At 36.6% G+C, this 27,681-nt stretch overlaps 3 protein-coding genes across 5 annotated transcripts; 2 read left to right on the top strand and 1 right to left on the bottom strand.

Moving 5' to 3' along the window:
- Positions 1-4,424: 4,424 nt before the first annotated feature.
- Positions 4,425-6,066, bottom strand: LOC102987988 (isochorismatase domain-containing protein 1-like). The gene is given in 3 exon segments (XM_024126821.3): positions 4,425-5,528; positions 5,628-5,972; positions 5,974-6,066. Coding segments are annotated over 3 exon segments (891 nt in total). The 5' UTR covers positions 6,052-6,066; the 3' UTR covers positions 4,425-5,060.
- Positions 6,067-8,079: 2,013 nt separating this feature from the next.
- On the top strand, positions 8,080-24,005 carry LOC102988262 (abhydrolase domain containing 17B, depalmitoylase). 3 transcript variants are annotated; one of them, XM_055087136.1, is made up of 5 exons: positions 8,080-8,202; positions 15,652-16,121; positions 20,790-20,969; positions 22,832-22,884; positions 23,886-23,950. In XM_055087136.1, the coding sequence occupies exons 1-4, from the start codon at positions 8,134-8,136 to the stop codon at positions 22,842-22,844; spliced, it is 732 nt and encodes a 243-aa protein (XP_054943111.1). In that variant the 5' UTR covers positions 8,080-8,133; the 3' UTR covers positions 22,845-22,884; positions 23,886-23,950. The 3 variants fall into 3 exon arrangements, 2 of the variants coding, with proteins under 2 accessions (XP_054943111.1, XP_054943110.1); XR_008618227.1 differs by lacking the exon at positions 22,832-22,884 and adding an exon at positions 21,320-21,973 and having other exon boundaries at positions 8,082-8,202; positions 23,886-23,966; XM_055087135.1 differs by having other exon boundaries at positions 22,832-24,005.
- A 315-nt stretch (positions 24,006-24,320) lies between these two features.
- LOC112065760 (alpha/beta hydrolase domain-containing protein 17B) lies at positions 24,321-27,471 on the top strand. The gene is made up of 2 exons (XM_024126822.2): positions 24,321-24,359; positions 25,290-27,471. The coding sequence occupies exons 1-2, from the start codon at positions 24,336-24,338 to the stop codon at positions 26,157-26,159; spliced, it is 894 nt and encodes a 297-aa protein (XP_023982590.2). The 5' UTR covers positions 24,321-24,335; the 3' UTR covers positions 26,160-27,471.
- The last annotated feature ends 210 nt before the right edge of the window (positions 27,472-27,681 follow it).

A 27,681-nucleotide genomic window follows, 5' to 3' on the forward strand; every position in this document is an offset into this window, starting at 1 on the left:
CCTGCCAATGCAGGGGACACGGGTTCGTGCCCCGGTCCGGGAGGATCCCACGTGCCGTGGGGCGGCTGGGCCCGTGAGCCATGGCCGCTGAGCCTGCGCATCCGGAGCCTGTGCTCCGCAACGGGAGAGGCCACAACAGTGAGAGGCCCGCGTACCACAAAAAAACAAAACAACAACAACAACAAAAAATAAGGACAGAAATGTCCTTGTGGTTGGTAAATAGTTGGTAATTTACAAAGTGGTTCAGCTGATTAATTGTACAATAAAGAAAAAAACATTTTTAAGCCCTAAAAGTCTGGCTCCTTTTGGAACAGGACTTCATGGGCCCCTCATATACATTTCCATCCTTTTAGAAGATACCTTTTAATAATCTATATAGACTGGAATTTAATTTTTTAGTGTTAATTCACTGAGTAGTGCAGATATGAAATGTCTAAAAATTTTGAAGTTTAGGAGTTTGCAGAGTTTATACTTAAATTTAAATTTCTTGAAAAATTGAAATGTTTTAGGAATATAAAATATTTTAAATACTTGACTGTATAATTTTCATATTCAACATATTAAAATTTAAAGTATATTTAACCCATATTTTAAAAATTAACTTTGAATTGTTAACCTAGTTTTGGTTTATTTTATTTAAATATACAGCTTGCTAGTTGCCTAACAGTATAAATATACCTAATACCACAGAATTGTACACTTAAAAATGCTTAAAATGATCAATTTTATGTTATGTATATTTTACCACAATTTTAAAAAGCACATTGTTTCCCCCAGAGTGGCCAGGAGATACAGAAATCACTCATTTTGAAAAGCAACTGTGTGAAATAGGAATCTCTCACCCCACCTCAGGAATACCTGCACTCCCCCTCCCCACATTGTCACTAGCCTATCCCCCTCCCCCAAATTACAACTCATTAACTATAATTTGCAAAATATAAATTAACATGCTTGTTTAGGTACTTTTTAGTGGTGGGGGAAACTTTGAAAATCTTTGAAGTTTTTCAAATTATATATTCACTCTTTTCACTCTTTTACATGCTGTGGAAGATTGAGTATTGAAGCTTTTGACTGTAAATGAAGCTTAATTGTAAAGTTTTAGAAGTAGAAGAAATCTTAATATCTAGTTCAAACTTCTCATTTTATTTAAAAGGAAAATTAGATTTAAAGGGATTAACTTCCCTAAAGTCACCAACTTTTTAGTTTCTGGACTATACTGTACTCATTTGAATAATTTACTGGGTAGAATCCCTAATTGCATTACTGGACCAAATAGTTAAAGCTGTGCCATGTTCTTGAATATTTGCAAGGTATCTTCTGTTCCCATTGAAAACGGTAAATAGGACACACGTTTTTCATTGATAGACTTGAGACTGACTCAAGTAAAGTACCCTATCCCCAGAAATCCTCTCTATTTTCATAGTTATAGGAGTTCTAAGACTGCAGCCAGTCAGTCCTATTCAGACTAGAAGTCTGCTGGGTCAGCATGCTTACACAAATATAAAGGATACTCAATTTAATTCTTTGTTCATAAATATGAACAATCAGTGAAGAAGCAGTCTAACAGCATGAAAATCAAAGATGAACAAACAGAAGGAACAAAACATCTAAAAAACACAGATGGACAGAACAACAACAAAAATTTGGCTCACTTAGTATTCTAAGAGAGATTTCAGAGGATATTGCACCCATAAACCAAAAAGTTGGGGTTTTTTTGTTTTTTAGTGTTTTTTTTTTGGCTGTGTTGGGTCTTCGTTGCTGTGCGCGGGCTTTCTCTAGTTGCAGCGAGCAGCAGCTACTCTTCGCTGTGGTGCGTGGGCTTCCCATTGCAGTGGCTTCTCTTGTTGCGGAGCACAGGCTCTAGGCGGGCGGACTTCAGTAGATGTGGTTCATGGGCTCAATAGTTGTGGCTCTTGGGCTCTGGAGCGCAGGCTCAGTAGTTGTGGTGCACGGGCTTAGTTGCTCCGTGGCATGTGGGATCTTCCTGGACCAGAGCTTGAACCTGTGTCCCCTACATTGACAGGCAGATTCTAACCACTGCACCACCAGGGAAGCGCAACCAAAAAGTTTTAATGTTAAAATTGATTTTATACTCTAGAATACCAAAGTAGCGATCTGTGAGATAAACTAGAAGAAATTACCTAGAAAATAGAGCTGAAAGAGAAGGGAAAAGGAAAGAAAAGTTTGTAAGTATAATAGTCCTAGGATTCCTAAATAAGAATTCCTGGTAGAAAGAGAAAGAGGTGGAGAGGGAATTCAAAAACAGAAGAAAAATTCTTTGAGCTAAAGAAAGTCTTGAGGCTTTAGATCAAAATGACTTGTTAAATACACAACAGAATGAATGAAAACACACATTTAGATATAGTCTCATAAAATTTCAGAGCTCAGGATAAAGGAAAATCTCATAGTTTTTGTGTGTGTGTGGAAGAGAGATGGGAATTACTTTAAAAAACAAAAATCAGATTGGTATTAGGAATCAACATTGGATGCTAGAAGATGTGGGCCAATGATTTAAGCTGGGGTGGAAATTTCTTTAAAAACTTGTAATTCTAAAGCATGCCTAGTTTGCCATTTGTGAAATCTAAGTAAGAACTTTGTTTTAAAATAAATATTTTTGGCTGCGTTGGGTCATGGTTGCTGCATGCGGGCTTCCTCTAGTTGAGGCAAGCGGGGGCTACTCTTCATGGAGGTGCACAGGCTTCTCATTGCGGTGGCTTCTCTCGTTGCGGAGCATGGGCTCTAGGCACGCAGGCCTCAGTAGTTGTGGCTCACGGGCTCCAGAGCGTAGGCTTAGTAGTTGCACGCTGAGGCGTGTGGGATCTTAACCACTGTGCCACTAGGGAAGTCCCGAAGTAAGAATTTTTTTAAATTGTACATTAAAATGTGCTTTATTTCCCCCAGGCCCTTGTGAGGGAGGGAGGGCAAATGCTTAGAGATGTATTCTAGCAAAGCCAAACAAAAAATAATCCCACAGAAGAATTAAAACATGAAATTATGAAACAACAGAAGGATGATGAAAAGAAATCCTAGCTAGACAGAACCCTGGGCTGTGAACTGTCCCAGAACTTAATTGTTTCAGTTTAAAATCACTCACTGGGGACTAAGAACATCTTCAGAAACAACACAGATTCTGTTGCACAAATTCGAAGAATAAGAAGTTGGAATATGTTAAATGTGATAAAAGCTTATGAATTTTCTGAAAATTAAAAAAAGGCAGCAGCTCTAGGAAAATTAAAGGCTCTTCAGAAAGTCCAAATATGAAACAAACTGAAATGTGCCTTATTTTTGAGCAGTTATCAGTTATAAACACCTTCACGCTTGGAATTTAGTGACATAAAATATCCCACTACTTGGATGGCAGTGGATAACATTGTAAATACTTTTTATTGTTACCCAATTTTTAAAAATCAACCTATAGATAAAACAGAAAAATTTTATAATTATAAAACAAACTGCAAATGATATAAAACTTAATGTGAAGGTAATTGTATAGCCAATTATAATGGTATTTGATTACATAGGAAGCCAGTGGAAACTTCCTAAAGTTGATGGAACAAGAAATGGAGATTCAAGTATAATGTTGAAAGTTATAAAAATAACCTATAAAAACTTAAAAATAACATCAGAATGAGCAGAGAAGGGAAAAAGTAGGGTAAATTCTCTAATCTTTTGTAATAATGAAACATTATGATAGTGGAGGATAAATACATGAGTGTGGTATTAAACATCAGATCTAAAAGCAAATGACCCAACGTCATAATTTCTGGGATTGAACCTGGTTTGGTTTGAGTTTGGGGTGGGATTAGGGAAGAGACTTTTGTTTTAAATCTTTATTTTTATTAAATTCATACAAGCATATGGTTAAGGAGCCAAATGATTCTACACAGTTTGTTGTGAAAATTAGCAAGCCAGGGCCCTGTCTGTCTCCTTGATATATCCTTTCCCAGGGAGTATTAACTTTCTTTTGAAGGATTCTTTTTATTTATTTATTTTTCTTTAATTACTTTAATATAAAAGACACCAATGTTTCATATTTCACATATTTTTTAAAAAGCTTTAAAACCCTATAGTAAGTATTTCATGAAAATAAATTTACTGAATGGTAGTAATGACTGCAGAAGTAATACTACCAAATCATTACTGAGTCCTTTTGCATTAACAGTAATTGGAAGGTAGGTGGAAAAAATTTCAAAAAAGAATATGGATGTTTTAAAACTACATTTTATCCAGCCTTTATCTTTTTGCTAAATCTTGTGCATATTAGAAGATGTATTCAAGATGGTTATAAAGCTATTCAGCTAAAGTAATACTTCAAAGATCTTAAAACAGTCCTCCACTAATGATATGGTGTTGCAAATCCTCCCATCTGTTTACAAAATTAAAACAAGCAATGAGCGAATGAGTCTGGGTAAAAGATTCAGTTAAAAAGGAGAAAATTAACAGAGAATTAGTGATGGTGAGCAGAATAAGAAAATTAGCATAATCAATTAGCATAATTATGTTAAAATTATTCAACATAACTTTGTCTGGTTAAACCAGTGCAGCATAATAAATAACCTGACTGAGTGAAAGGGGTAACATGATCCAGAGTCCTGTTTTTAAATTCTCGTTTAATAATCCTATTTCAGTCAACCTGTAAAGTAAAAGCACTGAATCCACATTAACATTATAACATACATCTTACAGTAATACAAAAGTCAAACTATTACTGGTAGATCTTTGTCTTTAACTGTGCACAATTTAAGAAAATTTCACAAGAGTGTGCACTTTTGAAAGTATGATCAGTGTATATGGTATAGAGAAAACAGGCACCTCCATTATAATTTTTTTAATAAATAAAAGCACATTAACATAAAAAGAAGGTAAGCAGCACCTGAAGCCTTTGACATTTGTAACTAAATGCTGGTACCCAAACGGTCTAATTGGTTAAGTTTTACTAAGAGGCGCAAAAAAGGAGCCAATTTTTGACTTAACATTTTAATTCTACTAGAGACATGAGCTTGTCTGGGCTTACAGTCCTGTCACCTGATGGTGAGTAGCATACCAGTTCTTCACATGTCTTATACTTTGGAAAGCAGACCCGACTCTGGAGCACTCGCCTTAATTAGATTCTGAATTTCCATGAATTTTGGATGGTCTTTATCAGCCAACAGCTGTAGCAGAACAGCTTCACTTGTAGTCACTATGATCCCAGTTCGAGCCAGACGCTCAAGAGCAAACATCCTGTCCATGATGCTTCTCGACGACGTGGCATCAGCGACAATATGAACCTCGATACCTCTGCCAACGAGCTCCAGAGCTGTCTGTTGGATGCACACATGGGTTTCTACTCCAAATAACACAACACTCCTGACTCCAGGAATCTCTGCTAATGCTGCTTCTACTTCTGGTAATACCATTGAAAACTTGGTCTTTGGAAGTACCAGTTTTACACCCGTTAAATCAATTTCTTGAACAGTGCTTCCAAGACCTTTAGGGTACTGTTCTGTTACAATAACTGGAATTCCTAAAATCCGGGCCCCTTGTAACTGGAGGAAAAAAAAAACACAAAGATAAGTAGCAATATACATATGTTTGTGTATGAATCATGCTTTAGCAAATTGGAAAAAATGAACAAGCAAGCATACCAATCTCTGTCCCACACTAATAATATCTCCAAAATACTTGATGGCTGGTCTGAACCTTTCCTGCATATCACAGCAGAAAAACACAGTGCTTGAAGGTGTAAGATTTCCCAGGGTAGTGAGCTGGATCTGCAGCGGCACGAGGCGCACCTTGCAGCGCTCGCTCACCGCGAAGCCCTTGGGCAGGTCCACGTACTGGCCCCACTCCTCCGCGAAGAGCTGCACCACGAATTTGCGGTGCATGTCGATCTGGTCGCCGTACAGACTGAGGAACTTCTGGATGAGCAGCTCGTAGCCCGCGCCGTGCGGTACGACTGAGGGCCGCGCGAAGACCGAGAAGCAGAAGAGCAACGGGGACCGTGCCCGACGGCGCCCCCGCGCCACCGCCGCTGGGGAGCACCGGGACCGCGGGCTCCGCCGCCGCCATGTTCCCCGAGCGTCTGAAGGATTCTTTTTATATTTACCTCCATATCTCTAGATAACAGTATTTTTTTATACATCTTTATTGGAGTATAATTGCTTCCCAATGTTGTGTTAGTTTCTGCCGTACAACCAAGTTAATCAGCGATATGCACACACATATCCCCATATCTCCTCCCTCTTGCATCTCCCTCCCACCCTCCCTATCCCACCCCTCTAAGGTGGTCACAAAGCACCGAGCTGATCTCCCCGTGCTATGCAGCAGCTTCCCACCAGCCATCCATTTTACATTTGGTAGCGTATGTGTATCAGTGCTACTCTCTCACTAGTCCTAGCCTTCCGTTCCCCACTGTGTCCTCAAGTCCATTCTCAACGTCTGCTAGATAACAGTATTATATTGCTACTTCTTACATGTTGACATCCCACTTACAGAAGGCCCCCTGGTGTAACACACATCCTTATCATTCCCACAACTTCCCCATGTAACCTCTGCCATATAAGTATCATTCAATCTTTCTTTCAGATTAGTCTGATTCCTCAGAGAAGATTCTTCCAATGTAAACCTCTGGTCTTCTGAGTTGGGAAGAGTATCTAGGGAACTGAATTCTTAAATTGACTTTTAACCAGTACTTATTTTAGCCTGGCAGGAAGACTTAGTTTTTATTTTTTAACCTCTTGTGTTTTGACTGTTTTAAAACTATGTCTTGTAATACTTTTATAATTACAATGTTACTTTTTAGTATTTTAGTAATTTTAATTATGCAGCCTGTTCAATAATTATTTAAATATAGTAGTAGTGTTATCACCATTTACATTTCTGTCTTTTGACTCTGGGTCCAGGATATTTTACAGCAATTCAATTGCCTGAGAACAGAAACTTTGCCGTTGCTAAGTAGTTTCTTACGTTATTGGAACAGCTTATTTTATTTACTACTTGGTAAGGAATGGCTGATTGGGTACTTGTTCATTGTTGATGGTAAATGGTTTTATAATCTCTTTTATAACTCTTAGGAATTCAAATTGGGATACCAGTAATATAAGCCCTCTTTTTGAAGAAGATTGTGTTCATCATTTATAATCATCAAATAGTCCTTAAATTTTCTATAACTTATGACTACTTTAATTATATTGTGCTATAGATGGGTATTTTAAGGTGTGTAATGTGTTTTCACCTGGAAAATGTCCCAGAAACAGATTTTACTTATTATAAATGTGGAGAAAATAATGTATATTTGTGGAATATCTTCACCAATGTACGTTGACAGCTTTTCTGTGAACTTTGAGGATAAGCATGTTTTGGAAAGTTTTTCAATAGAAGTGCCAAAAACTGACGATTATGGGTAGGGAAATGTGTGCCTGTTCATGTTTTAGCTTATGCTTAGCAACGTGTATAGGTGTGACTTTGAAATTGCACAGTCCAGTCGCCAAGAGTTTTATGGGAATCTGTGACATTAGCATATGCAAAAGTCGACAACCTGTCCTACTTAATCAGGAAACCTTGATTCACTTTGTTCAGGCATTGCTTAAGTGGAACATCAGGATTTTAAGTGTTTAGAATACTGTATGGACTGTGTTCAGAAATTAGTTAACTAATAATCACAAATGTTCTTATAGTTTCTTATGGTTTACTTGCAACTCCAGCATACAAGGAACCTTTCAAGAATATTGAATTCCTTTGACACATTAAAACCATGCATTAAAATGTATGGATAGACTAATTGATTTGCATTCCTCATTTTAAATAAAATGGCTTTTACATTAAGGTTGGGTTTGATGTAATATTTTTGTCAAGATAGTAATCTTCTAAAACAGTATTGTATAGGTAATCTCATTTAGTTCTGGGTGGTTACATTGTTCAACAGGACCTATAAAAATAGGTTATATGGGCTTCCCTGGTGGCGCAGTGGTTGAGAGTCCGCCTGCCAATGCAGGGGATACGGGTTCGTGCCCCGGTCCGGGAAGATCCCACATGCCGCGGAGCGGCTGGGCCCGTGAGCCATGACTGCTGAGCCTGCGCGTCCGGAGCCTGTGCTCTGCAACGGGAGAGGCCACAACAGTGAGAGGCCCGCGTACCGCAAAAATAGGTTATATGTACTATGATGGAAAGACTGGAGAGGAAGGAGCTCCAACATTTAAAGCTAGTATGGATACGAAGCATGTAAGTTTTGGTTCTGCATTGCCTGGGTTTAAAAGCTTTTAGTTCAGCACTACCCGATAGGACTTTCTGCAGTGATGGAAATGCTCCTTCTGCACTGTGCAATTTGGTAGCCACTAGTCAACATATGGCTAGTGTGGCTGAGGAACTGAATATTTAATTTTAATTACTTTAAGTAGCCGTATGTGGTTAGTGCCTCCTGTATTTAGTGCAGTAAGAATTAAGAAACTAGGGGAAAACATAAGTACTGTAGAAATGGCTACATTGACCTGTGTAGGAGTGCTGAGCCAAATTAGTTTGCTTGGCCTAGTATATAGGCTCTTCAGCCTTAATTTCCATCTTCTATAATCTTGTCATAAATCCAGTTTCCTCACTTCTGATTCTTACTGTTTAACTTTCTTTTACTGAAGAAAAAATAAATAAATAAATTCATACTAACACTAGGATTGGGACTATTTTGGTACCTCTGGTAGACCTCAACTTTCTTTATGTGTCTAACCCCAACTTTTCTCACCAGTGGGAAAGGAAACTTATTTTGACATACCCATTATGTTTTGCCTATTTGAGAAACTCCTCTAAATTTTTTAAAACTCGCAATTATTAAGGTACCTGTTCAATTTACCAACAAAAACCATGTTTCATAGGTGTTTTCAGGTGGTACATTGGCCCAGTTACTAAGTATCTCTAGAATCTTATTAGTATTTAAAAATTATAACTATCTTTAAAAGTAACTGACATGACTCTTTAAAAGAAAATAATTTTGCCAAATTTCTCCTTCCAATTTGAAATACAAAAAATACAGTGCTTTTTAAAAAAAACTTTTCCCGAGTTTTTAAGTTTCCATTCCCATGTAACAAAACCCATGTGTTCTGTCTTGCAAGTTTTCCTAGCAAAATCGCCCAATCAAGTCCTTTGATCTCACAGACAGTGGAGTACTTCTGCTGCTGATTCTTACAATGATCTAAAAGAAATAAATACAACCTACCCCAAAGAGATGAGGGCTACATAAGCTGTATTTCTACATAAGACATATACAAATAAGAAAATGTGTTAAAACAACATGTACTAAACACCTAGTTTCTAAGTGACATTTAGCAGAAATTTTGATCATTATAAATATTTTGGATACTCTGTCTTGAGGGAAAAATAAGGCTGGTGCCAAACTTCTTTAATGGTGATTATTCAGCTTCTCTGTATACATTAAACTCTGTAATATATATAGCTCTCTAAAAACAGTAACACATGTGGTTTCACTTGTTGCTGTACTTCGGTAAATGCTACTACAGATTACATGCTGGATCTTAGGGTGGCAGTACCTAACTCCCTTGGTGCCCTCCAAGGATACTGAAGTGAGCTTAATTTGATTGAGATACACCCCTAGGCTACTGAGCTGTATGTGATTGACCCCCTTTATATAGTAGTAGTATGGTGATTTCCTTTGGATTAGTCAACTGGAATGTGTTGGGCTCATGGCCCCCTTGTACAGAACTAACCTAAAATCTGATTTTTTTTTTTCCTGCTTTTTCATAGTTGAGTATCTTCTGTGCCATCGCTTCAAACTTCATTCTGATCTTTGCTACCTCTTGCTCTTACTAATCAAACATCTACCTCGTTTACCCATTTCTGGTGTTAGGCAGGCTTTGCTATAAATCTATTTTTATTTTTTCTGGTTTCTTCTGTCAGTTTAAAAAACATCAAGCTTTAATTTTTATAACCAAAGATAAGCATCAAAAATGAGTTATCTTTACAGTAGCAAACAGACCAGTCGACATTTTGTGCAGTCTTCCCCTTTTTAGTTATTTTTTGTCTTTGAATGCTCAGAGATTTGTTTATCTTAAAAAATTAATCTCTGGGAAGTGTTGCTGTTATTCTGAATCACTGGGACTTCTTGAAGCCTGATTGCTAAATAGATAGATGTATAACTGACTGAGAGTAGTAATTGCAGATTCTCTAGGTAACAAATTCTGACATTCTACAAAACAATATGTAATATTACTTCCCCAGATTTCCATGCATGAAGCCAAATTCAAAGAAATTCATCTTGGACTTTAGAATGTAGTTCTTAACATGAAATTTAGTATATCAAAATTTAAGCAGTTTATCATCTACTGACTACACTCTAAATTGGATAAGACTTTAAATCAGCTCAGATACTATTTAGAGTGAAATTGTCAAAATACCACACAAAATGAAGAAAAGTTATAAGTATTGATACTTTTAAAATATTTTCTCTAAAACCTTTTTTAAAAGACTATTGAGTACTAGTACTGTTCATTATGACAAAATCTTGAACCCTAAAATAATCAATTGTCCTTTGTAGATGGTAGTAATGTAAGTCAATCTGCATTACCAAGAAACTATTACAAAAGAGATGAAAGGGAGATTTTTTTCAGTAAATGTTATTACATCAGGAATTGACAGAAGTCGTTTCAGTAATTTCTTCTATCAGAAGAGAGGAAGGAGGGGCTTCTCTGGTGGTGCAGTGGTTGAGAATACACCTGCCAACACAGGGGACACGGGTACAATCCCTGGTCCGGGAAGATCCCACGTGCTGCAGAACAACTAAACCCGTGCGCCACAACTACTGAGCCTGCGCTCTCGAGCCCGTGAGCCACAGCTACTGAGCCTGCATGCCGCAACTACTGAAGCCCATGCGCCTAGGGCCTGTGCTCCGCAACAAGAGAAGCCATCGCAATGAGAAGCCAGTGCATCGCAACGAAGAGTAGCCCCCGCTCACCACAACTAGAGAAAGCCCACGCACAGCAACGAAGATCCAACTCAGCCAAAAATAAATAAATTTATTTTTTTTTAAAAAAAGAGGGGAAGGAGATTATAGTATGTCATTTTATTTAAGGACATTCTTTAACAGTAGTCTTCATAACACACTGAATGATTTCAGTAACTAGCAATGCTTTTCCTGCCTGAACCCTCCCTCATTCAGGTTCATACATTTTTATTTGATTGCTTCTATTCTGCCTCCATACAAGAAACCTAAGTAATTGTCACAAAATATGTTGGATTTCTTTCTTAACATGTGATTTGTAAACATTTTTCTTTCTTTTGTGGGGGCTTCTGAGGTGCAGAGGGTTGAGTTAATCTTAATGATTTACTAACTCATTCATCTAAAAAATAATTAGAAACCCCATTATGTGTCAGATACTCTGCATGGCACTAGAGGTCCAGAATGACCTCTTTTTCTGTTGCATTTTGTTCTCTATTTTGTTGATATCTACCATTAATTTCTTATTTCTTTGTGTTTACACTCCTTCTTGAGTTTTAACATGTTGATAAATACTCAAGGCTAGACATTTGTAATGAAAACTATAACTACTCTTCAGGTGTATCAAAGTATCATTTTTATGGTGGTTATGTCTGACTTATTAAGAGTCATAATGGGAATTCCCTGGTGACCCAGTGATTAGGACTCCATGCTTCCACTGCAGGGGGCATGGGTACATTCCCTGGTCAGGGAACTAAGATCTCCTGTGCCGCCTGGTGCAGCCAAAGTAAATAAATAAGAGTCATATTCATGCTTTTCTTCTGTGTCTTAAGCTTATCAATATTAATATTCCGAACAATTAAAGTGACCAGTGCCCCGGCACATTTTTACATCTTAAATACTCCCTAACTCTTATTCCATCCCCTCTACATTGGTATTCTCCAAAGTTTTGATTCTGGGTTATTAGGGATATACTTTGCTGCTTTCCCCACTCCCCCCATTGCTTACTTACCAAAAAAGACATTATATTAGCTATTCTTTATTTGTCATATCTCAGACTTCTCTTGCATTTCTTTTCCTCCTTGCTGGAGTTTTTCAAAGAGGGTCTTGACTTAGTAAACCTTCTGAGTTTTTGTGTGCCTGCAGATATCCTTATTTTATCCTCATATTAAATTGGTATTTTATCTGTGTGAAATTCTAGCTTCAAAGCTTTTTCCTTACTTTAAACTTATCCCTTCAGTGTCTTCTGGTTTCTAGTGTTGCTATTCAAAAGTTAGATGTTCATCTGATTCTTGTTCCTTTGTAAGTAATCTGTTCTTCCCTTTTGGAAACTTTCAGATTTTTGTTTCTGGCAGTTTTAATATTTACTGTAATTTGTCTAGCTGTGAAAGTTTTCTTAAATACCTATTTGGCATTCTGAGTTATTTCAATCTGAATTTTCTCTCTTTAATTCTGAAAAATTAGTAGATTGTCTTTATTTTCTCCTCTTTTTTTGGAGGGGACTCCTATAGTATTGATCTTGGTATTTCTACTGAAATCCTCCTTAAATTTTCTTTTATATTTTCCATCTCTTCATCCCCCTGAAAAATTCCATACCTGGGAATTCTTCAACCTGATTTTCCAGCTCACTAATGTGTTATTCAACTGTTAACCAATACTTGTACCAAACCCATCAGTTTAATTCTTTATTTCAGATACTGATTTTTTTTATACCAGGGATTCCAGTTGAATTTTTCTTTCTGACACTTTTTTCTGCTTCATCTTTAAGTTTTCTCTCTCTCTCACTCCCTCCTCTCTCTCTCTCTCTCTCTCTCTCTCTCTCTCTCTCTCTCTCTCTTTAAATAGGTTTATTATAACTTATTTTAAATACTTGTTTTGTCTGGTCCAAAAAATCAGCTACAAATTATTCAATTTGTTGTATGACTTTTGTGTACTCTCATAACTCTGTTGTTTTCCATCTTTGATTACTCACTGCCTTGTCTCCTCAAGATTTTGTTGTCAAGAAATAACTAGTAAATAATGATTATATTCAGGTGAGTTATATGAAACAAATTGGATTTAAATTATCTAAATTTAACAAGATATTTCAGTGATTTATCAAGAATAAGATATTCTCCCTCAGTAATTTGCCCAGCTCTGCTCTGATCATACTAAAACTTAGGTTTATTTGTTTTATTTATATTTTCTATTGTGAAAAATTTCACATTTATAGAAAAGGAGAGAATAACTTTTTTAAGCAAGTCTATGTTGCTGCCCTATATCAGACCTATTATTAGGAAAGCGATAATTTCCAAGTTTATTTTATTAAGTGGATACCAGTTGTCTGGGTTTGAGGTAGTGGAGGTGGGAATAATTTCTTCTGCCACCATTAAGAAGGTCAGATTGTCTTTCATTTGACTTGACCCTGGCATTGCAGCGTTTTCCTCGTCTAATTTTTTCCTTTGGTGTTCATCTTCAGAATCGTCTCTGCAGCATTATATATGTTCGGTCAGCCAGTTTATTTCAAAATTACTTTATTATAGTACATAAAAGTCTTCACGTTCAGGTGGTAAATTACAGGAACATAGTATAGCTATATACAGTTTACTTAAGCAAGCTTTTAATATGCTCTTGAGGGTCAGCAGTTGATGGCGTGTAAGGTAATTGGGGGTAAGAAATGACCATAGGCAGATTAATAAACGGATAGCACTGATACATTGTACCTTCTACCTCATCTTTTTCCAGGTTATCTCCTTCTTTGTATTTAGGTTTTTTTGTTTTTTTGTTTGTTTGTTTTTGTTTTGGGGATCATCTCCTTCTTTGGAACTGACCCTTTGAACTCGCTTCTCTGCCATCTTCACCAGATCCTTTATCCTCCTGACCAGGATAATAGATTTGTAGCCAAATTCTGTGGTAGACTTTGCTAATTTATCACACATTCTTTGCCTGCTAAGTAAGCCCTGGGCATGCTCTCAGAATCCTCCTCAGTACAACATGTCATGGAGCCAATTAGAGTTAGCACTAAGGATGACACCTAATTGTCATTTCTGTTCTATCTGACTCTTGTTCCAGCCAGAGTAAGACATTAACTTATTCAGGCTATATTCATTTTGAAGGCCGAAAGTGAATAAAAACAGAATAACAAGTAAAGGTGCTTCCAATTAGCCAAGAGACATTTTTCTGCCTTTCCCTTACTCATCTTTTAAAGCCTTTCATGTCACTCCTACTCTTCTCTCTCTGTGCTGTTTCTTCTTCTTTCTACCTAATTAGTTTACACTGGGAAATTAACACATTTGTATTAAGCAATATAAACTAGATTTTGAATCAGTAATTAATGAAAAAGGCATTCCTTTCTTTCCATATGTACTCAACACTTTAGTCACTCTTCTGAGGTGATAGTTTCTCATTTTTTGGTATGATGAAGTACTATTTTTTCCTATCCTTTTATTTAGATTTTTTTGGAGAAAATTAGGTGCCACCAAACCTCTGGAAGGTGTTTGTTTTGAATGCCTTCTTCCTGGAACTAAGCAATGGTCTACTGCTAAAAAGAGATAGGAATTTGAGAAAGGATAATTAGAAGGAAATGCTGGTAGGGCAAACAAGTAGTACTTTATTTTGTTTCTGAGTTAATATGAGCTGTGGCTACTTTTAAAATATTGATGAAAAAGGCATAGGAGAAAGTGGACCATTTTTGAGTGTGTCAGCTCTACAGCCATTACTATGTTGAATGCCTTAACGATATCATTATATTTGTTCTTCACAACCACTCTGTTCATTGTAGGCATTGGCCTCATTTACTTATGAAGACAGTGAGGGTCAAAAAGGTAAATAATTTGCCCAAGGGCACACGGCTAGTAAGTGCTACCACAACTCTGACTTCAAACCTTATGCTCATTTCCATCTAACCATTTAGGAAATTTTCCTTGAGCAGATCTTTTTTCCATAATAATGCCTTCTTAATTTGGGCAATAATTTCATACATACATATATTCATATATACATTTTAATGTTTTACTGGTTATTTATTTAAGCCATTGGCACTATGGCTAACATAATAGGCTTCTGAGACAAATATGGCTAAAATAATAAGCTTCTGAGACAAATAGTGTTTTGAGCCCTTGAAGCAGTGTAGCCCAGTGATGTAGGACAATGACTGAGCCTGGTGTCAAATCCTGGCTCCCTCACTTCCTCACCTTGTGCAGGTTTCTTTTCTCAGACTACCATACAGGATTGCTTAGAGGATTAAACATGCTAATATGCATAGAACTCTTAGCACAATGCCTGACAAATAGTAAGTGCTATTATTATATATTTACTATATTACGTTAAATCCCTAGCTTCTCACGAGGTTCTGAGAATTTTCACTGAGTTACACAGAAATTACAAGCTAACTAAAGATATTTCATACCTACTATGTTGTTATTTGTGGAGAAATAACAAATGTATACCTCTACTCTCTGGTAAGAGTATCATTTTTCATATTTTGGTTAAGTATTATAAAATATCAACTACTATTTGCAACATGTCATATAGTATTTGAGTCTGTTTCCTGGTCAGGAATATTTGCCTCACCTCACGATTTAGTGTTTCTAGAAAGATGCCAAAAATCTATTTGGGAAAGCATACTTGATATAATAGTAGTAGACACTGTCCAGTAGTAGAATTTACTGGTGTCTTTGTTTTAACTTTTATTGTATGCAAATGCAGAATGGACATTCAATGATTAAAACATTGACTATTCTTTTCTTTTTCAGAAGATGAATAATCTTTCATTTAGTGAGCTATGTTGCCTCTTCTGCTGTCCACCTTGTCCAGGGAAAATTGCTTCAAAATTAGCATTTTTGCCACCTGATCCAACTTACACGCTGATGTGTGATGAAAGTGGAAGCCGCTGGACGTTACACCTATCAGAACGAGCAGACTGGCAATATTCTTCTAGAGAAAAAGATGCTATTGAGTGTTTCATGACTAGAACCAGTAAAGGCAACAGAATTGCCTGCATGTTTGTGCGTTGCTCACCCAATGCCAAATACACTTTACTCTTTTCCCACGGAAATGCTGTTGATCTTGGTCAGATGAGCAGTTTTTACATAGGACTGGGATCACGGATTAATTGTAATATATTCTCATATGATTATTCTGGATATGGTGCAAGTTCTGGGAAACCAACAGAGAAGAACCTCTATGCAGACATAGAAGCTGCTTGGCTTGCTCTTAGGACAAGGTAAATGGTGATGGGGAATTGTTTAACACATTTGTGATGGCTGATGAAATTGTCTTGTATAAGAATAGAATAAAATCTGTTTTTGTAACACATCTTGAAGTACTAAATAAAGATTATATTTACCAGTATAAACCTATGAAGAGTTACACTTTTAGATTGTAATTTTAAATTTTGTATAATAGCATAAAAGAGTTTGACAGCTTGTGTGTGTGTGTGTGATTTTCCTAAAAATTTAAGCCAGTGAAAAATGTTTGGTTTTAGAAACTTATTGGATTGTGGTATAAAAATGTTTATTCAAAGTTGCAACATTTCAAGGGAATGAGAGAAAACAGTGATTTAGCTAATCATTCACTTGATGTGTCATTAACAGAGTAAGAGGCTAGATTGTTAAAATCCTAAGGCAGGGTTTGCATCATTTTATATAATTAATAAGTAAAAATTAATAAATAGAAATAACAATCTTTTCTAGTCACAAAGAAACTTATAAATTTTTCTTGAAAAAGATTGCAATTTTGTATCCTTCAGTGTATTTTCTCATCAGACAGTTAATGTACACTAAACAGAAAGATACCTTAGTACAAATTATTCTTCATTGTACCTTAATAAGCTGCCTAACTTCCAGAGGTTTTTTTGTTTTCCGTTTTTTGTTTTTGTTTTTGTTTTTTTTGCTGCGTTGGGTCTTCATTGCTGCGCGCGGGCTTTCTCTAGTTGCGGTGAGCAGGGGCTACTCTTCGTTGCAGTGCGTGGGCTCTAGGCACGCCGGCTTCAGTAGTCGTGGCACGCGGGCTCCAGTAGTTGTGGCTCTCCGGCTCTAGAGAGCAGGCTCGGTAGTTGTGGTGCGTGGGCTTAGTTGCTCCGCAGCATGTAGGATCTTCCCGGACCAGGGCTCGAACCCGTGTCGCCTGCATTGGCAGGCGGATTCTTAACCACTGCACCACCAGGGAAATCCCTCCAGAGTATTTTAGACTGAAGCTAGAGTACATAAAGAAAATTTACTATTCCTAATTTAATGTTTAAATATTAATGGTTTCAGTTAGTTGGGAAGAACTTTCTCAATTTCATTAGTAGATATAACCTTTTTTAGAAAATATCTTTAGAAACATTTACCCCTCCAAGATATATAGTAAAACTATGGTCTCATAGCAGAGTTCTGTATAAAAGGGATTCTTAAGTCAATTGAAATGTTATGAAAACATATTTCTGACAAGTAAGAAAAAAATAGATGGTAAGTAGTAATTATGGAGTTTAGGGGTGGGAGGGAGGCAGGCACAAAGTGGTAAAAACTTATAAACTTAAAAACTACCGGGGCTTCCCTGGTGGTGCAGTGGTTGAGAATCTGCCTGCCAATGCAGGGGACACAGGTTCGAGCCCTGGTCTGGGAAGATCCCACATGCCGCGGAGCAACTAAGCCCATGAGCCACAACTACTGAGCCTGCGTGCCTGAAGCCTGTGCTCCGCAACGAGAGGCCGCAACAGTGAGAGGCCCGCGCACCGCGATGAAGAGTAGCCTCCGTTCAGCGCAACTAGAGAAAGCCCTCTCACAGAAACAAAGACCCAACACACCCACAAATAAATAAACAAACAAACAACCACAGTCAAAACATGCTTCGGTTATACTCATGTCAGTCCCCTCAGGCCCGCAAACAAAACTGAGTTCCCCCTTTCAGATTCAGCCAGTTGAATATAGTATATATATAATACCTGTCAGGAAAATATGATAATTTTTTAATAACAGATTTATTGCAATAAAATTCACATACTGTAACTCAACTTCAGTGAATTAGTATAGTTTTTAAAGGTGCTAAAAGCAGATAGCCTTCATTATTAGTGCTTCCAGGTAACACAAAAGTATAAATTTATTCAAGCAAAACATGTTAGTATCCAGTTGAGTGTTCTTTCTATGTTTATGTAAAAGAATCCCCTCTTGTAAGTGGTCAGCTTTATTATTTTTTTAAAAATCTTATCAGATATCAATTAACAGGAAAGTTTCTAAAGTGATTTCTAGTCTGGGTTCATTAATCTTTTTATACACTTGACCAGTATGAATGAAGAATAGGAGTAGAACAGATAGATTGCTACCTAGTCTCACATACTAGTTTAGCATAGAATTTCAGACTTAAAATTTCTCTTATGTTGAACTCTAAATATCGTTGGAAGAGTTAGTAAGGTTAGGAAGTCTTGGGAAATTTATTTAATTTTTCTGAGCCTGTTTCTTAGTCTGTTTAATGAAGAGGTTGAGTTAAATGATCTCCAAGATTCTTTCCACTTCTTGAATTCTATCATCTAATAAAATGTGTGTAATTAGAATTTATGCCTTTCATTTCCTTTACTTCATTAAGGTAAAAAAGGGCTTAAGTAACCAGGAAGGGAAAAAATAACTTAAATAATTATTATTTGAATAACCTCCCTTTAAGGATAATTGAATATCTATAGTAACCATGTTTCTGAACTTCTGATGGATCTATAGAAAATAAAATATAAATATTCATTATGCAGCCTTTCCCCCACAGTATTTGAGCTCATTATCTGTGTGCTGTAATAGAAAAGGCACTGGACCTGCAGTCAGGATACCTGGGTTCTAATTACAGGTCTGTCATTAACTTACTCTGACTTTTAACATCTGCTCAGTAAGCAGCCAACCTAGATTAGATGGTCTCTGAAGTCCTTTCTAACGTGTACTATTCTGAAATTCTGTTACTGCTTTGAGTTCTCTGATAGTAAATTGGCAGCTGCTTCTGCTACTCTGGAGCCTTGCCATTGCTAGCTTTAGCCTAAAACCCATTGTTGCCACCAACAGTTCTGCTGTTCAGCTAAACAGCATCCATGCAGCCCCTAGCGTTATGCTGATGCGATGCTGCAAATGTTCATTTTCCTAATTTATTCATTCCTATGAAGCTAGGTCTGTTGCAAAGAAAAAAGCTTTTTTTTTTTAAGATTCTGTGTAGAGAATTTATTTATTTATTTATAGATTTTGGCTGCGTTGGGTCTTCATTGCTGCGCGCGGGCCTTCTCTAGTTGCGGCGAGCGGGGGCTACTCTTAGTTGTGGTGCATGGGCTTCTCATTGTGGTGGCTTCTCGTTGCGGAGCATGGGTTGTAGGCGCACGGGCTTCAGTAGTTGTGGCACTTGGGCTCAGTAGTTTTGGCTCGCAGGCTCAATAGTTGTGGCACATGGACTTAGTTGCTCCGCAGCATGTGGGATCTTCCAAGACCAGGGATCAAACCTGTGTCCCCTGCGTTGGCAGGCGTATTCTTAAACAGTGCATCACCAGGGAAGTGCAAAAAAAGCTTTTCTGAGTTTAGCTACATTTAGAGTCAGTCTGGAGTAGATGGAACCCAATCTTTGGGATATGGTCCAAATTCTTCTGTAGGACTGATTTGAAGAAACTATGGAGAGGTATGTCACCACCTATATAGTCCAAATACTCCTGTGCCTCTGGGAAGAGCCGTAGGGAGCGCATAGGGTTTGTCTTGCTCTTTCCTGGTGAATGTTCAGATACTTGGAAAGCTTTATTACATTTTTAGAAGACTAAAAGCTGTTGTGCAAATGGCCCTTAGCATCCAGAAATGACTGCTGTCAGACTGCTGAAGTGGAAAGGCATATTTGATGTCACTCTAGCCCTTAATCCCACATTCATTAGCTCCTATAGTACCTCACTTACACTTGCAGTAGTTTATAGTTAGGACATTTATACTGTAGACAAGTAACAATGCCTGGAACATAGTATATACCTAATATAATTGAGTTAGTGAGTTCATATATTTAAATCTGAATCATTTTTAAAGGAAGTATTCATAAATCACTGACCCATGTGGCTTTTGGAATTCTCATTCATCTATTGATCTTTCCAATCATTAGTCCCATTTCTACGGGTAAATAAATGCAAATCTCAAAAGTAATTTGCTCTTGGCTAAAACAATACATATATTTTATTCATCATTCCATACTGTAACTATATGTTGCATTTTCGTCACTATGACCAACTTCAGAAAATAAAATGAACCACTTTTAATGCCTAGAGAAATAAAGAACCTTTGTTACATTGAATGGAAAATAAACACTAAATCTCCATTAAACATCAGTCCATTAAAATATTAGTGACATAATATGTTCCAAATATAGTCAATAATATGCTACATTGAATTGCATAAATGATTTAATAAATTCATTCCTTAAGATTAAAATTTTAAGAGACCTCAGCCATTATTTTTCCAAAAGATAGACTTGAAACAGATGAAATAACTGAATATAGATTTTATTGTGGCATTAAATATGTTAGTGATGACTAAGAAACTTAAATTTTAAATATAAATTTATTGACATTGTCTCATTCTGTCATTCTTTTTTAAGATTAAGTCCTTTAGTAGTGATTGAACACTTCATACCAGTCTGACTCTCCAACTCTTTTTTTTTTTTTTTTTAAACTTCTGAACTTTGTTTTCCAAAAGATAGACTTGAAACAGATGAAATAACTGAATATAGATTTTATTGTGGCATTAAATATGTTAGTGATGACTAAGAAACTTAAATTTTAAATATAAATTTATTGACATTGTCTCATTCTGTCATTCTTTTTTAAGATTAAGTCCTTTAGTAGTGATTGAACACTTCATACCAGTCTGACTCTCCAACTCTTTTTTTTTTTTTTTTAAACTTCTGAACTTTGTAGATATGGCATTCGCCCTGAAAATGTGATTATATATGGCCAAAGTATAGGGACAGTACCATCAGTGGATCTTGCTGCCCGGTATGAGAGTGCTGCTGTTATTCTTCATTCTCCTTTGACCTCAGGAATGAGAGTCGCTTTTCCTGATACCAAGAAGACCTACTGTTTTGATGCATTCCCAAAGTAAGTATTAATATTCAAATAGTTTAATTCGAAGAAACTTTAGAGGGAATTTTTTTCCATCACTTAAACGGTATTCATGATACAGTTCACTCAGCCATGAGCTCCTATTTTACATATATTATAGAAATTGTGGAAAAATTAATTTGTGAAGAAAGTGGTGGCAGGTCATCTGTCAGAAGGCTGAAGTGTTTGAGCAGTAGTAACCCAAGTGAAAAGTGCTGAGAGCCTTATACCCCAGATGGTGGCACTAGTATTGGAGATAAGAGAGTGAATTTGAGAAAAAATTGATAGAACTAAATGTCAGACTGTATATAGGATGCTAAACAAAAGAATTTGAATATAATTCCCAGGTTTCTGACTTGAGCTGCTAGTGGACGATGGTACCATCCAATGAGGTGCATAATGCTGGAGGAGAGGAACAAGTAGAGGGAAAATGAGACACGTGCATAAAATATGAATGAACGGGGCTTGCCTGGTGGCACAGTGGTTAAGAATCTGCCTGCCAATGCAGGGGACACGGGTTCAAGCCCTGGTCTGGGAAGATCCCACATGCCGTGCAGCAACTAAGCCTGTGTGCCACAACTACTGACCCTGTGCTCTAGAGCCTGCGAACCACAACTGCTGAGCCTGCGTGCCACAGCTACTGAAGCTGTGTGCCTAGAGCCTATGCTCCACAACAAGAAAAGCCACTGCAGTGGGAAGCCTGCACACCGCAACAAAGAGTAGTCCCCACTCGCGGCAACTAGAGAAAAGCCCACGCTCAGCAACGAAGACCCAGCACAGCCAAAAATAAATAAATAAATTAATAAAAAAATTTTTAAAATCTTCTGTAAAAAATGAATGAACATGTCTAATTAGTGATATCTGATTTACAAAAGAAGTGAATTGCGAAAATGTTGAGTCTTAAATGAGCCAGAATAATTATTGCCCCCACAAAGTCTGCAAACATAAGTGTTAGACAAATTTAAAAGAAGGGCTACTTTTCCTCATGCTTCTCAACACAGGTTGGTAGTTCCCACTAGCTCTTCTTCATTGTTACAAAAAAATTGATGGCCTATTTTTCTCAAAGAAAGGAAGAAGGCAAGAAGTGACAGGCTGGCAAATTTCAGTCTTATTTCCTTTCCCAAATTGGCAGCAATACAAAGATTCTTTGTGAATGATAGATAGGCCAAAGGCCAAGTCACCACTTGATTCTTTATAAGAACAGCAAGGGTCATTTCAAAAACAAATTTTTTCTTTATTAGCCAGTAAGGGGTTACTTCGGTAGGGAAGCGTATGGGAGCATATGATATTATCACCAGAGCAGGCTGTGGGAGATTTTTAGTTTTTACATTTATTGGGGGTTTGTTTTTGTTTTAGAAAATGGTAGATTGGAAGGTATGTGCATTATACTTTGTAGCTGAATGGTAGGAATGATACGGAGACGTTTGGGGTAAACTATTGCCAAATTACATCTCTGTTTAGCTCCCTCTTTCATTTCAGCTGCACCAACAGTGCAGCACTAACGGTAAACTGTTTGAAAAAGATCATACGTTTCCTTTTTTGTTTAATTTCTCTACTATTGAAGAGTTGACAGCAAATAATATACCCAAGCATTTTTTCCTTATCAAATGCTGCCTTGAATTATTTCGTTGATGATTTTCTTCTTTTTCAAGATTCTGTCCTCATTTTATAGTTATAATGCCTTGCGCCTCTTTCTCTCAGAAAATTTTTAAAGGATTGTTCTTTGTAAGGTTTCTTCTTTGTATTGTTTGTCTCTTCCAAGTTGCCCTTTTTTACTGTTTATTTTTATCCTTGTCTTACATGTAAAGTGACATCTCCTCTGATGTCCGATAATTCTTACTTGTGTGCTCATATGGAAGACTAAGGAACTAAAGAGCTGGCCTGAAGTGTGGGGAATTAAGACTTGTTGACTGTGAGTTTCACTATCCAGTGACCTGGCCAAGCCAATTAGTTGGGGCTCCCACCCCGATGTCAGTATTTATCTTTCCTCTTAAGGCAGATATATAGTCTCCAAAGAAGACTCTTCCTACAACTATCTCTTAAAAGGTGGAGGCTTGGCTGCCAGCATTCTGGGAGCCCAGTAGGGAAAATGGGTTCATAGCAGCCAACATGTATATGTTTACTTGCTATTTGGTACCTCTGCCTTGAACTGTGTCCAGCAATCCCCTAATCCACAAACCCTCCAGTTTTAGGTAGAGGGCAGTTACCCAGCTGCAAAAGGAAGGGGAAAGAAAAGAACTGGGGTGGCGGGGAGTGTGCAGGACACTATTTCTTAAACAGACTTTGAACAAATTCTGTAGATTTGAATCACCCGCCTTTATCTGAATGTCAGTTCCTAGCCTTCATAAATTGGATTCGTTCTTCACTTTACCCTTCTATCCTCTTAAAAATTGTGTTTTCTCCTATACTTTTAATCTGTTATCTCACATATTCATCTGCTTTCCAGCTCCAAAATGTTATGTTTTATTATATTCTTCCTATTTTTGTAGTAAATACCCAAAACAAAAAAAAATATTTTGCTATCATTTTAGTAGGTTATTGGGAGGGAGAAAAAAATGCAGAGAGGTATGAAGTTAGCACATAGCTGAAATGGTCCTTGGTTTCATCCTCTCCTTGCAACCTAAGTTTCTGTGCTAAAATAACATTGTAGAAAGGCGAAGTAGGATGACTATAGTTATTGAGTGATTCCCTCAAAACAGAAGTGCATGAAGTTAACGTCCTCAGATAATCTTAAGGTAGGGAGTAATGTAAAGATGACTTTTGAATCTTATTTGAAATCTAAGAGGTATCTGTCCCTTCTGAGTTGATTCAAAGATGGTTCTGATGTTTAAATTATCTAATATAACACAAGAAAATTTGTTTCCTTTTCATACTTAATTTGTTGACTTCTTTCGTCCTTCTCTTTCCCTACAGCATTGACAAAATCTCTAAGATTACCTCTCCAGTATTAATAATTCATGGGACTGAAGATGAAGTCATTGACTTTTCACATGGCCTCGCATTGTTTGAGCGTTGCCAAAGACCTGTGGAGCCTCTGTGCACCAAACCTCTGGAAGGTGTTTGTTTTGAATGCCTTCTTCCTGGAACTAAGCAATGGTCTACTGCTAAAAAGAGATAGGAATTTGAGAAAGGATAATTAGAAGGAAATGCTGGTAGGGCAAACAAGTAGTACTTTATTTTGTTTCTGAGTTAATATGAGCTGTGGCTACTTTTAAAATATTGATGAAAAAGGCATAGGAGAAAGTGGACCATTTTTGAGTGTGTCAGCTCTACAGCCATTACTATGTTGAATGCCTTAACGATATCATTATATTTGTTCTTCACAACCACTCTGTTCATTGTAGGCATTGGCCTCATTTACTTATGAAGACAGTGAGGGTCAAAAAGGTAAATAATTTGCCCAAGGGCACACGGCTAGTAAGTGCTACCACAACTCTGACTTCAAACCTTATGCTCATTTCCATCTAACCATTTAGGAAATTTTCCTTGAGCAGATCTTTTTTCCATAATAATGCCTTCTTAATTTGGGCAATAATTTCATACATACATATATTCATATATACATTTTAATGTTTTACTGGTTATTTATTTAAGCCATTGGCACTATGGCTAACATAATAGGCTTCTGAGACAAATATGGCTAAAATAATAAGCTTCTGAGACAAATAGTGTTTTGAGCCCTTGAAGCAGTGTAGCCCAGTGATGTAGGACAATGACTGAGCCTGGTGTCAAATCCTGGCTCCCTCACTTCCTCACCTTGTGCAGGTTTCTTTTCTCAGACTACCATACAGGATTGCTTAGAGGATTAAACATGCTAATATGCATAGAACTCTTAGCACAATGCCTGACAAATAGTAAGTGCTATTATTATATATTTACTATATTACGTTAAATCCCTAGCTTCTCACGAGGTTCTGAGAATTTTCACTGAGTTACACAGAAATTACAAGCTAACTAAAGATATTTCATACCTACTATGTTGTTATTTGTGGAGAAATAACAAATGTATACCTCTACTCTCTGGTAAGAGTATCATTTTTCATATTTTGGTTAAGTATTATAAAATATCAACTACTATTTGCAACATGTCATATAGTATTTGAGTCTGTTTCCTGGTCAGGAATATTTGCCTCACCTCACGATTTAGTGTTTCTAGAAAGATGCCAAAAATCTATTTGGGAAAGCATACTTGATATAATAGTAGTAGACACTGTCCAGTAGTAGAATTTACTGGTGTCTTTGTTTTAACTTTTATTGTATGCAAATGCAGAATGGACATTCAATGATTAAAACATTGACTATTCTTTTCTTTTTCAGAAGATGAATAATCTTTCATTTAGTGAGCTATGTTGCCTCTTCTGCTGTCCACCTTGTCCAGGGAAAATTGCTTCAAAATTAGCATTTTTGCCACCTGATCCAACTTACACGCTGATGTGTGATGAAAGTGGAAGCCGCTGGACGTTACACCTATCAGAACGAGCAGACTGGCAATATTCTTCTAGAGAAAAAGATGCTATTGAGTGTTTCATGACTAGAACCAGTAAAGGCAACAGAATTGCCTGCATGTTTGTGCGTTGCTCACCCAATGCCAAATACACTTTACTCTTTTCCCACGGAAATGCTGTTGATCTTGGTCAGATGAGCAGTTTTTACATAGGACTGGGATCACGGATTAATTGTAATATATTCTCATATGATTATTCTGGATATGGTGCAAGTTCTGGGAAACCAACAGAGAAGAACCTCTATGCAGACATAGAAACTCCTTGGTTTGCTCTTAGGACAAGATATGGCATTCGCCCTGAAAATGTGATTATATATGGCCAAAGTATAGGGACAGTACCATCTGTGGATCTTGCTGCTTGGTATGAGAGTGCTGCTGTTATTCTTCATTCTCCTTTGACCTCAGGAATGCGAGTCACTTTTCCTGATACCAAGAAGACCTACTGTTTTGATGCATTCCCAAACATTGACAAAATCTCTAAGATTACCTCTCCAGTATTAATAATTCATGGGACTGAAGATGAAGTCATTGACTTTTCACATGGCCTCGCATTGTTTGAGCGTTGCCAAAGACCTGTGGAGCCTCTGTGGGTTGAAGGGGCAGGTCACAATGATGTGGAACTTTATGGACAGTATCTTGAAAGATTGAAACAGTTTGTGTCACAGGAACTGGTAAATTTGTAAAATATTCTGAAAATTTGCATACTGGGTTTTCTTCCTTGCTGAACTGCACTCTTTGGTAAATAACATAAAACCTGAAGGTTTTGTTTGCAAATCATGTCAGTTGCCTTCATAAATGTACAGGTAATGATTTGTTAACAGACTTAATGAAGGTTTTAATTACCAAACTAGAAACTGGAAATAACAGTATCATGCAGTCAGGCTGTGTAATTTATATTTTTTCTGTGAATTTTTTTTTAAACATCAAGATGAGTACTGTATGAAATTTTAATTCTATAAGATCAAATGCTATGAAAGTATTGCCAAATGCTTTTGCATATCAGAAATAAATTTATAAATATTTTTAAAACATCTCAATGTACTAAATCTTATCCTGGTATACAAATGTAATATTCTTTCAATAAAAAGCTGTATATCTAAAACAATTAAAGTGCTCAGAATAAACTGTATGAAAACATGCAAGTTCACTAAAGATGACCTAAACCCTGTTGTACAGGGATAGAGATTTAAAGATTATTTTATTGTAAAATACATTGAATTTTCTGTATTCCCTGGTTATCATACATTTTCTCCTTTAAAAAAAAATGATGTAAGTCTTAATTTTTGTGCCATTTGTTAATTTACCCACTAGTTACCTTGTAAATGATAAGTCACAATAGCACTGAATTTTAACTAGATTTATAAGTTTGGTACTGTGAGGCAACTACTTAAAATTTTCATTTTAGTAGTTTAAAAGGCATTTAGAGCTTCAAGAATAATTTTGTACGCAATGTTGTTTTAAATTTTGACTAATCTCTTAGAAATGCAATACTGTCACTATTAGAAAACCTGAAAGTCCATTAGATGTTCTTTAAGACCACAAACAGACTGGCTGTTTGATCCCTTTCACTTTGACTATTTTTAAGAATAGGACCTGTTGTTTTGGATTACTATCTGAGAGTTTCATGGATTTACTCCTGAATGCAGGAGATAAGAAAATGTTTAATTCATAACTTTTATATTAACGAATGTAGTGAAAAAAATAAAGCTCACACAAAAACTAAGTTGCCTTTCCTTGAATGAATCCTGCTTGAATAAAACAATGAAAGAAAAATAAAAATAAAATTAATGGTATGTAGTCTAATTTGTAAATGAATGAATATTGAAATAATACACACTGTGGATATATTTTAAGGCCTTATGTAGTTTTAATTGTTCTGCTTGTTCTGTGGTTATGTCTAAGACTATAGTGTATGATTCTCTTCAAAGTATATCAAGTATTGTGAATGCTTTGGTTCAGATGTGTCAAATTAACAGTAAAACAAAAATATGCCACTCAGCTGTGCTTGTTTTCCTTCTTCCATGCTCCTCACTCCCTACTTACTACAAGGACTAAAAGAAAAAATACCATTCATCTTTATAGTGTATAGATCTATAGTTTTCTAAATTTTATTATTCCTTCTTTCTTTTAGAGAGGTTTTTCCTTCTCAAGATTGTCTTAAAGCCTACATGTTTCCTTCTTTGTACAACATATACCCCAGAGTTT

This window comes from Physeter macrocephalus, chromosome 9, assembly GCF_002837175.3.
Source record: "Physeter macrocephalus isolate SW-GA chromosome 9, ASM283717v5, whole genome shotgun sequence".
NCBI lineage: Eukaryota > Metazoa > Chordata > Mammalia > Artiodactyla > Physeteridae > Physeter > Physeter macrocephalus.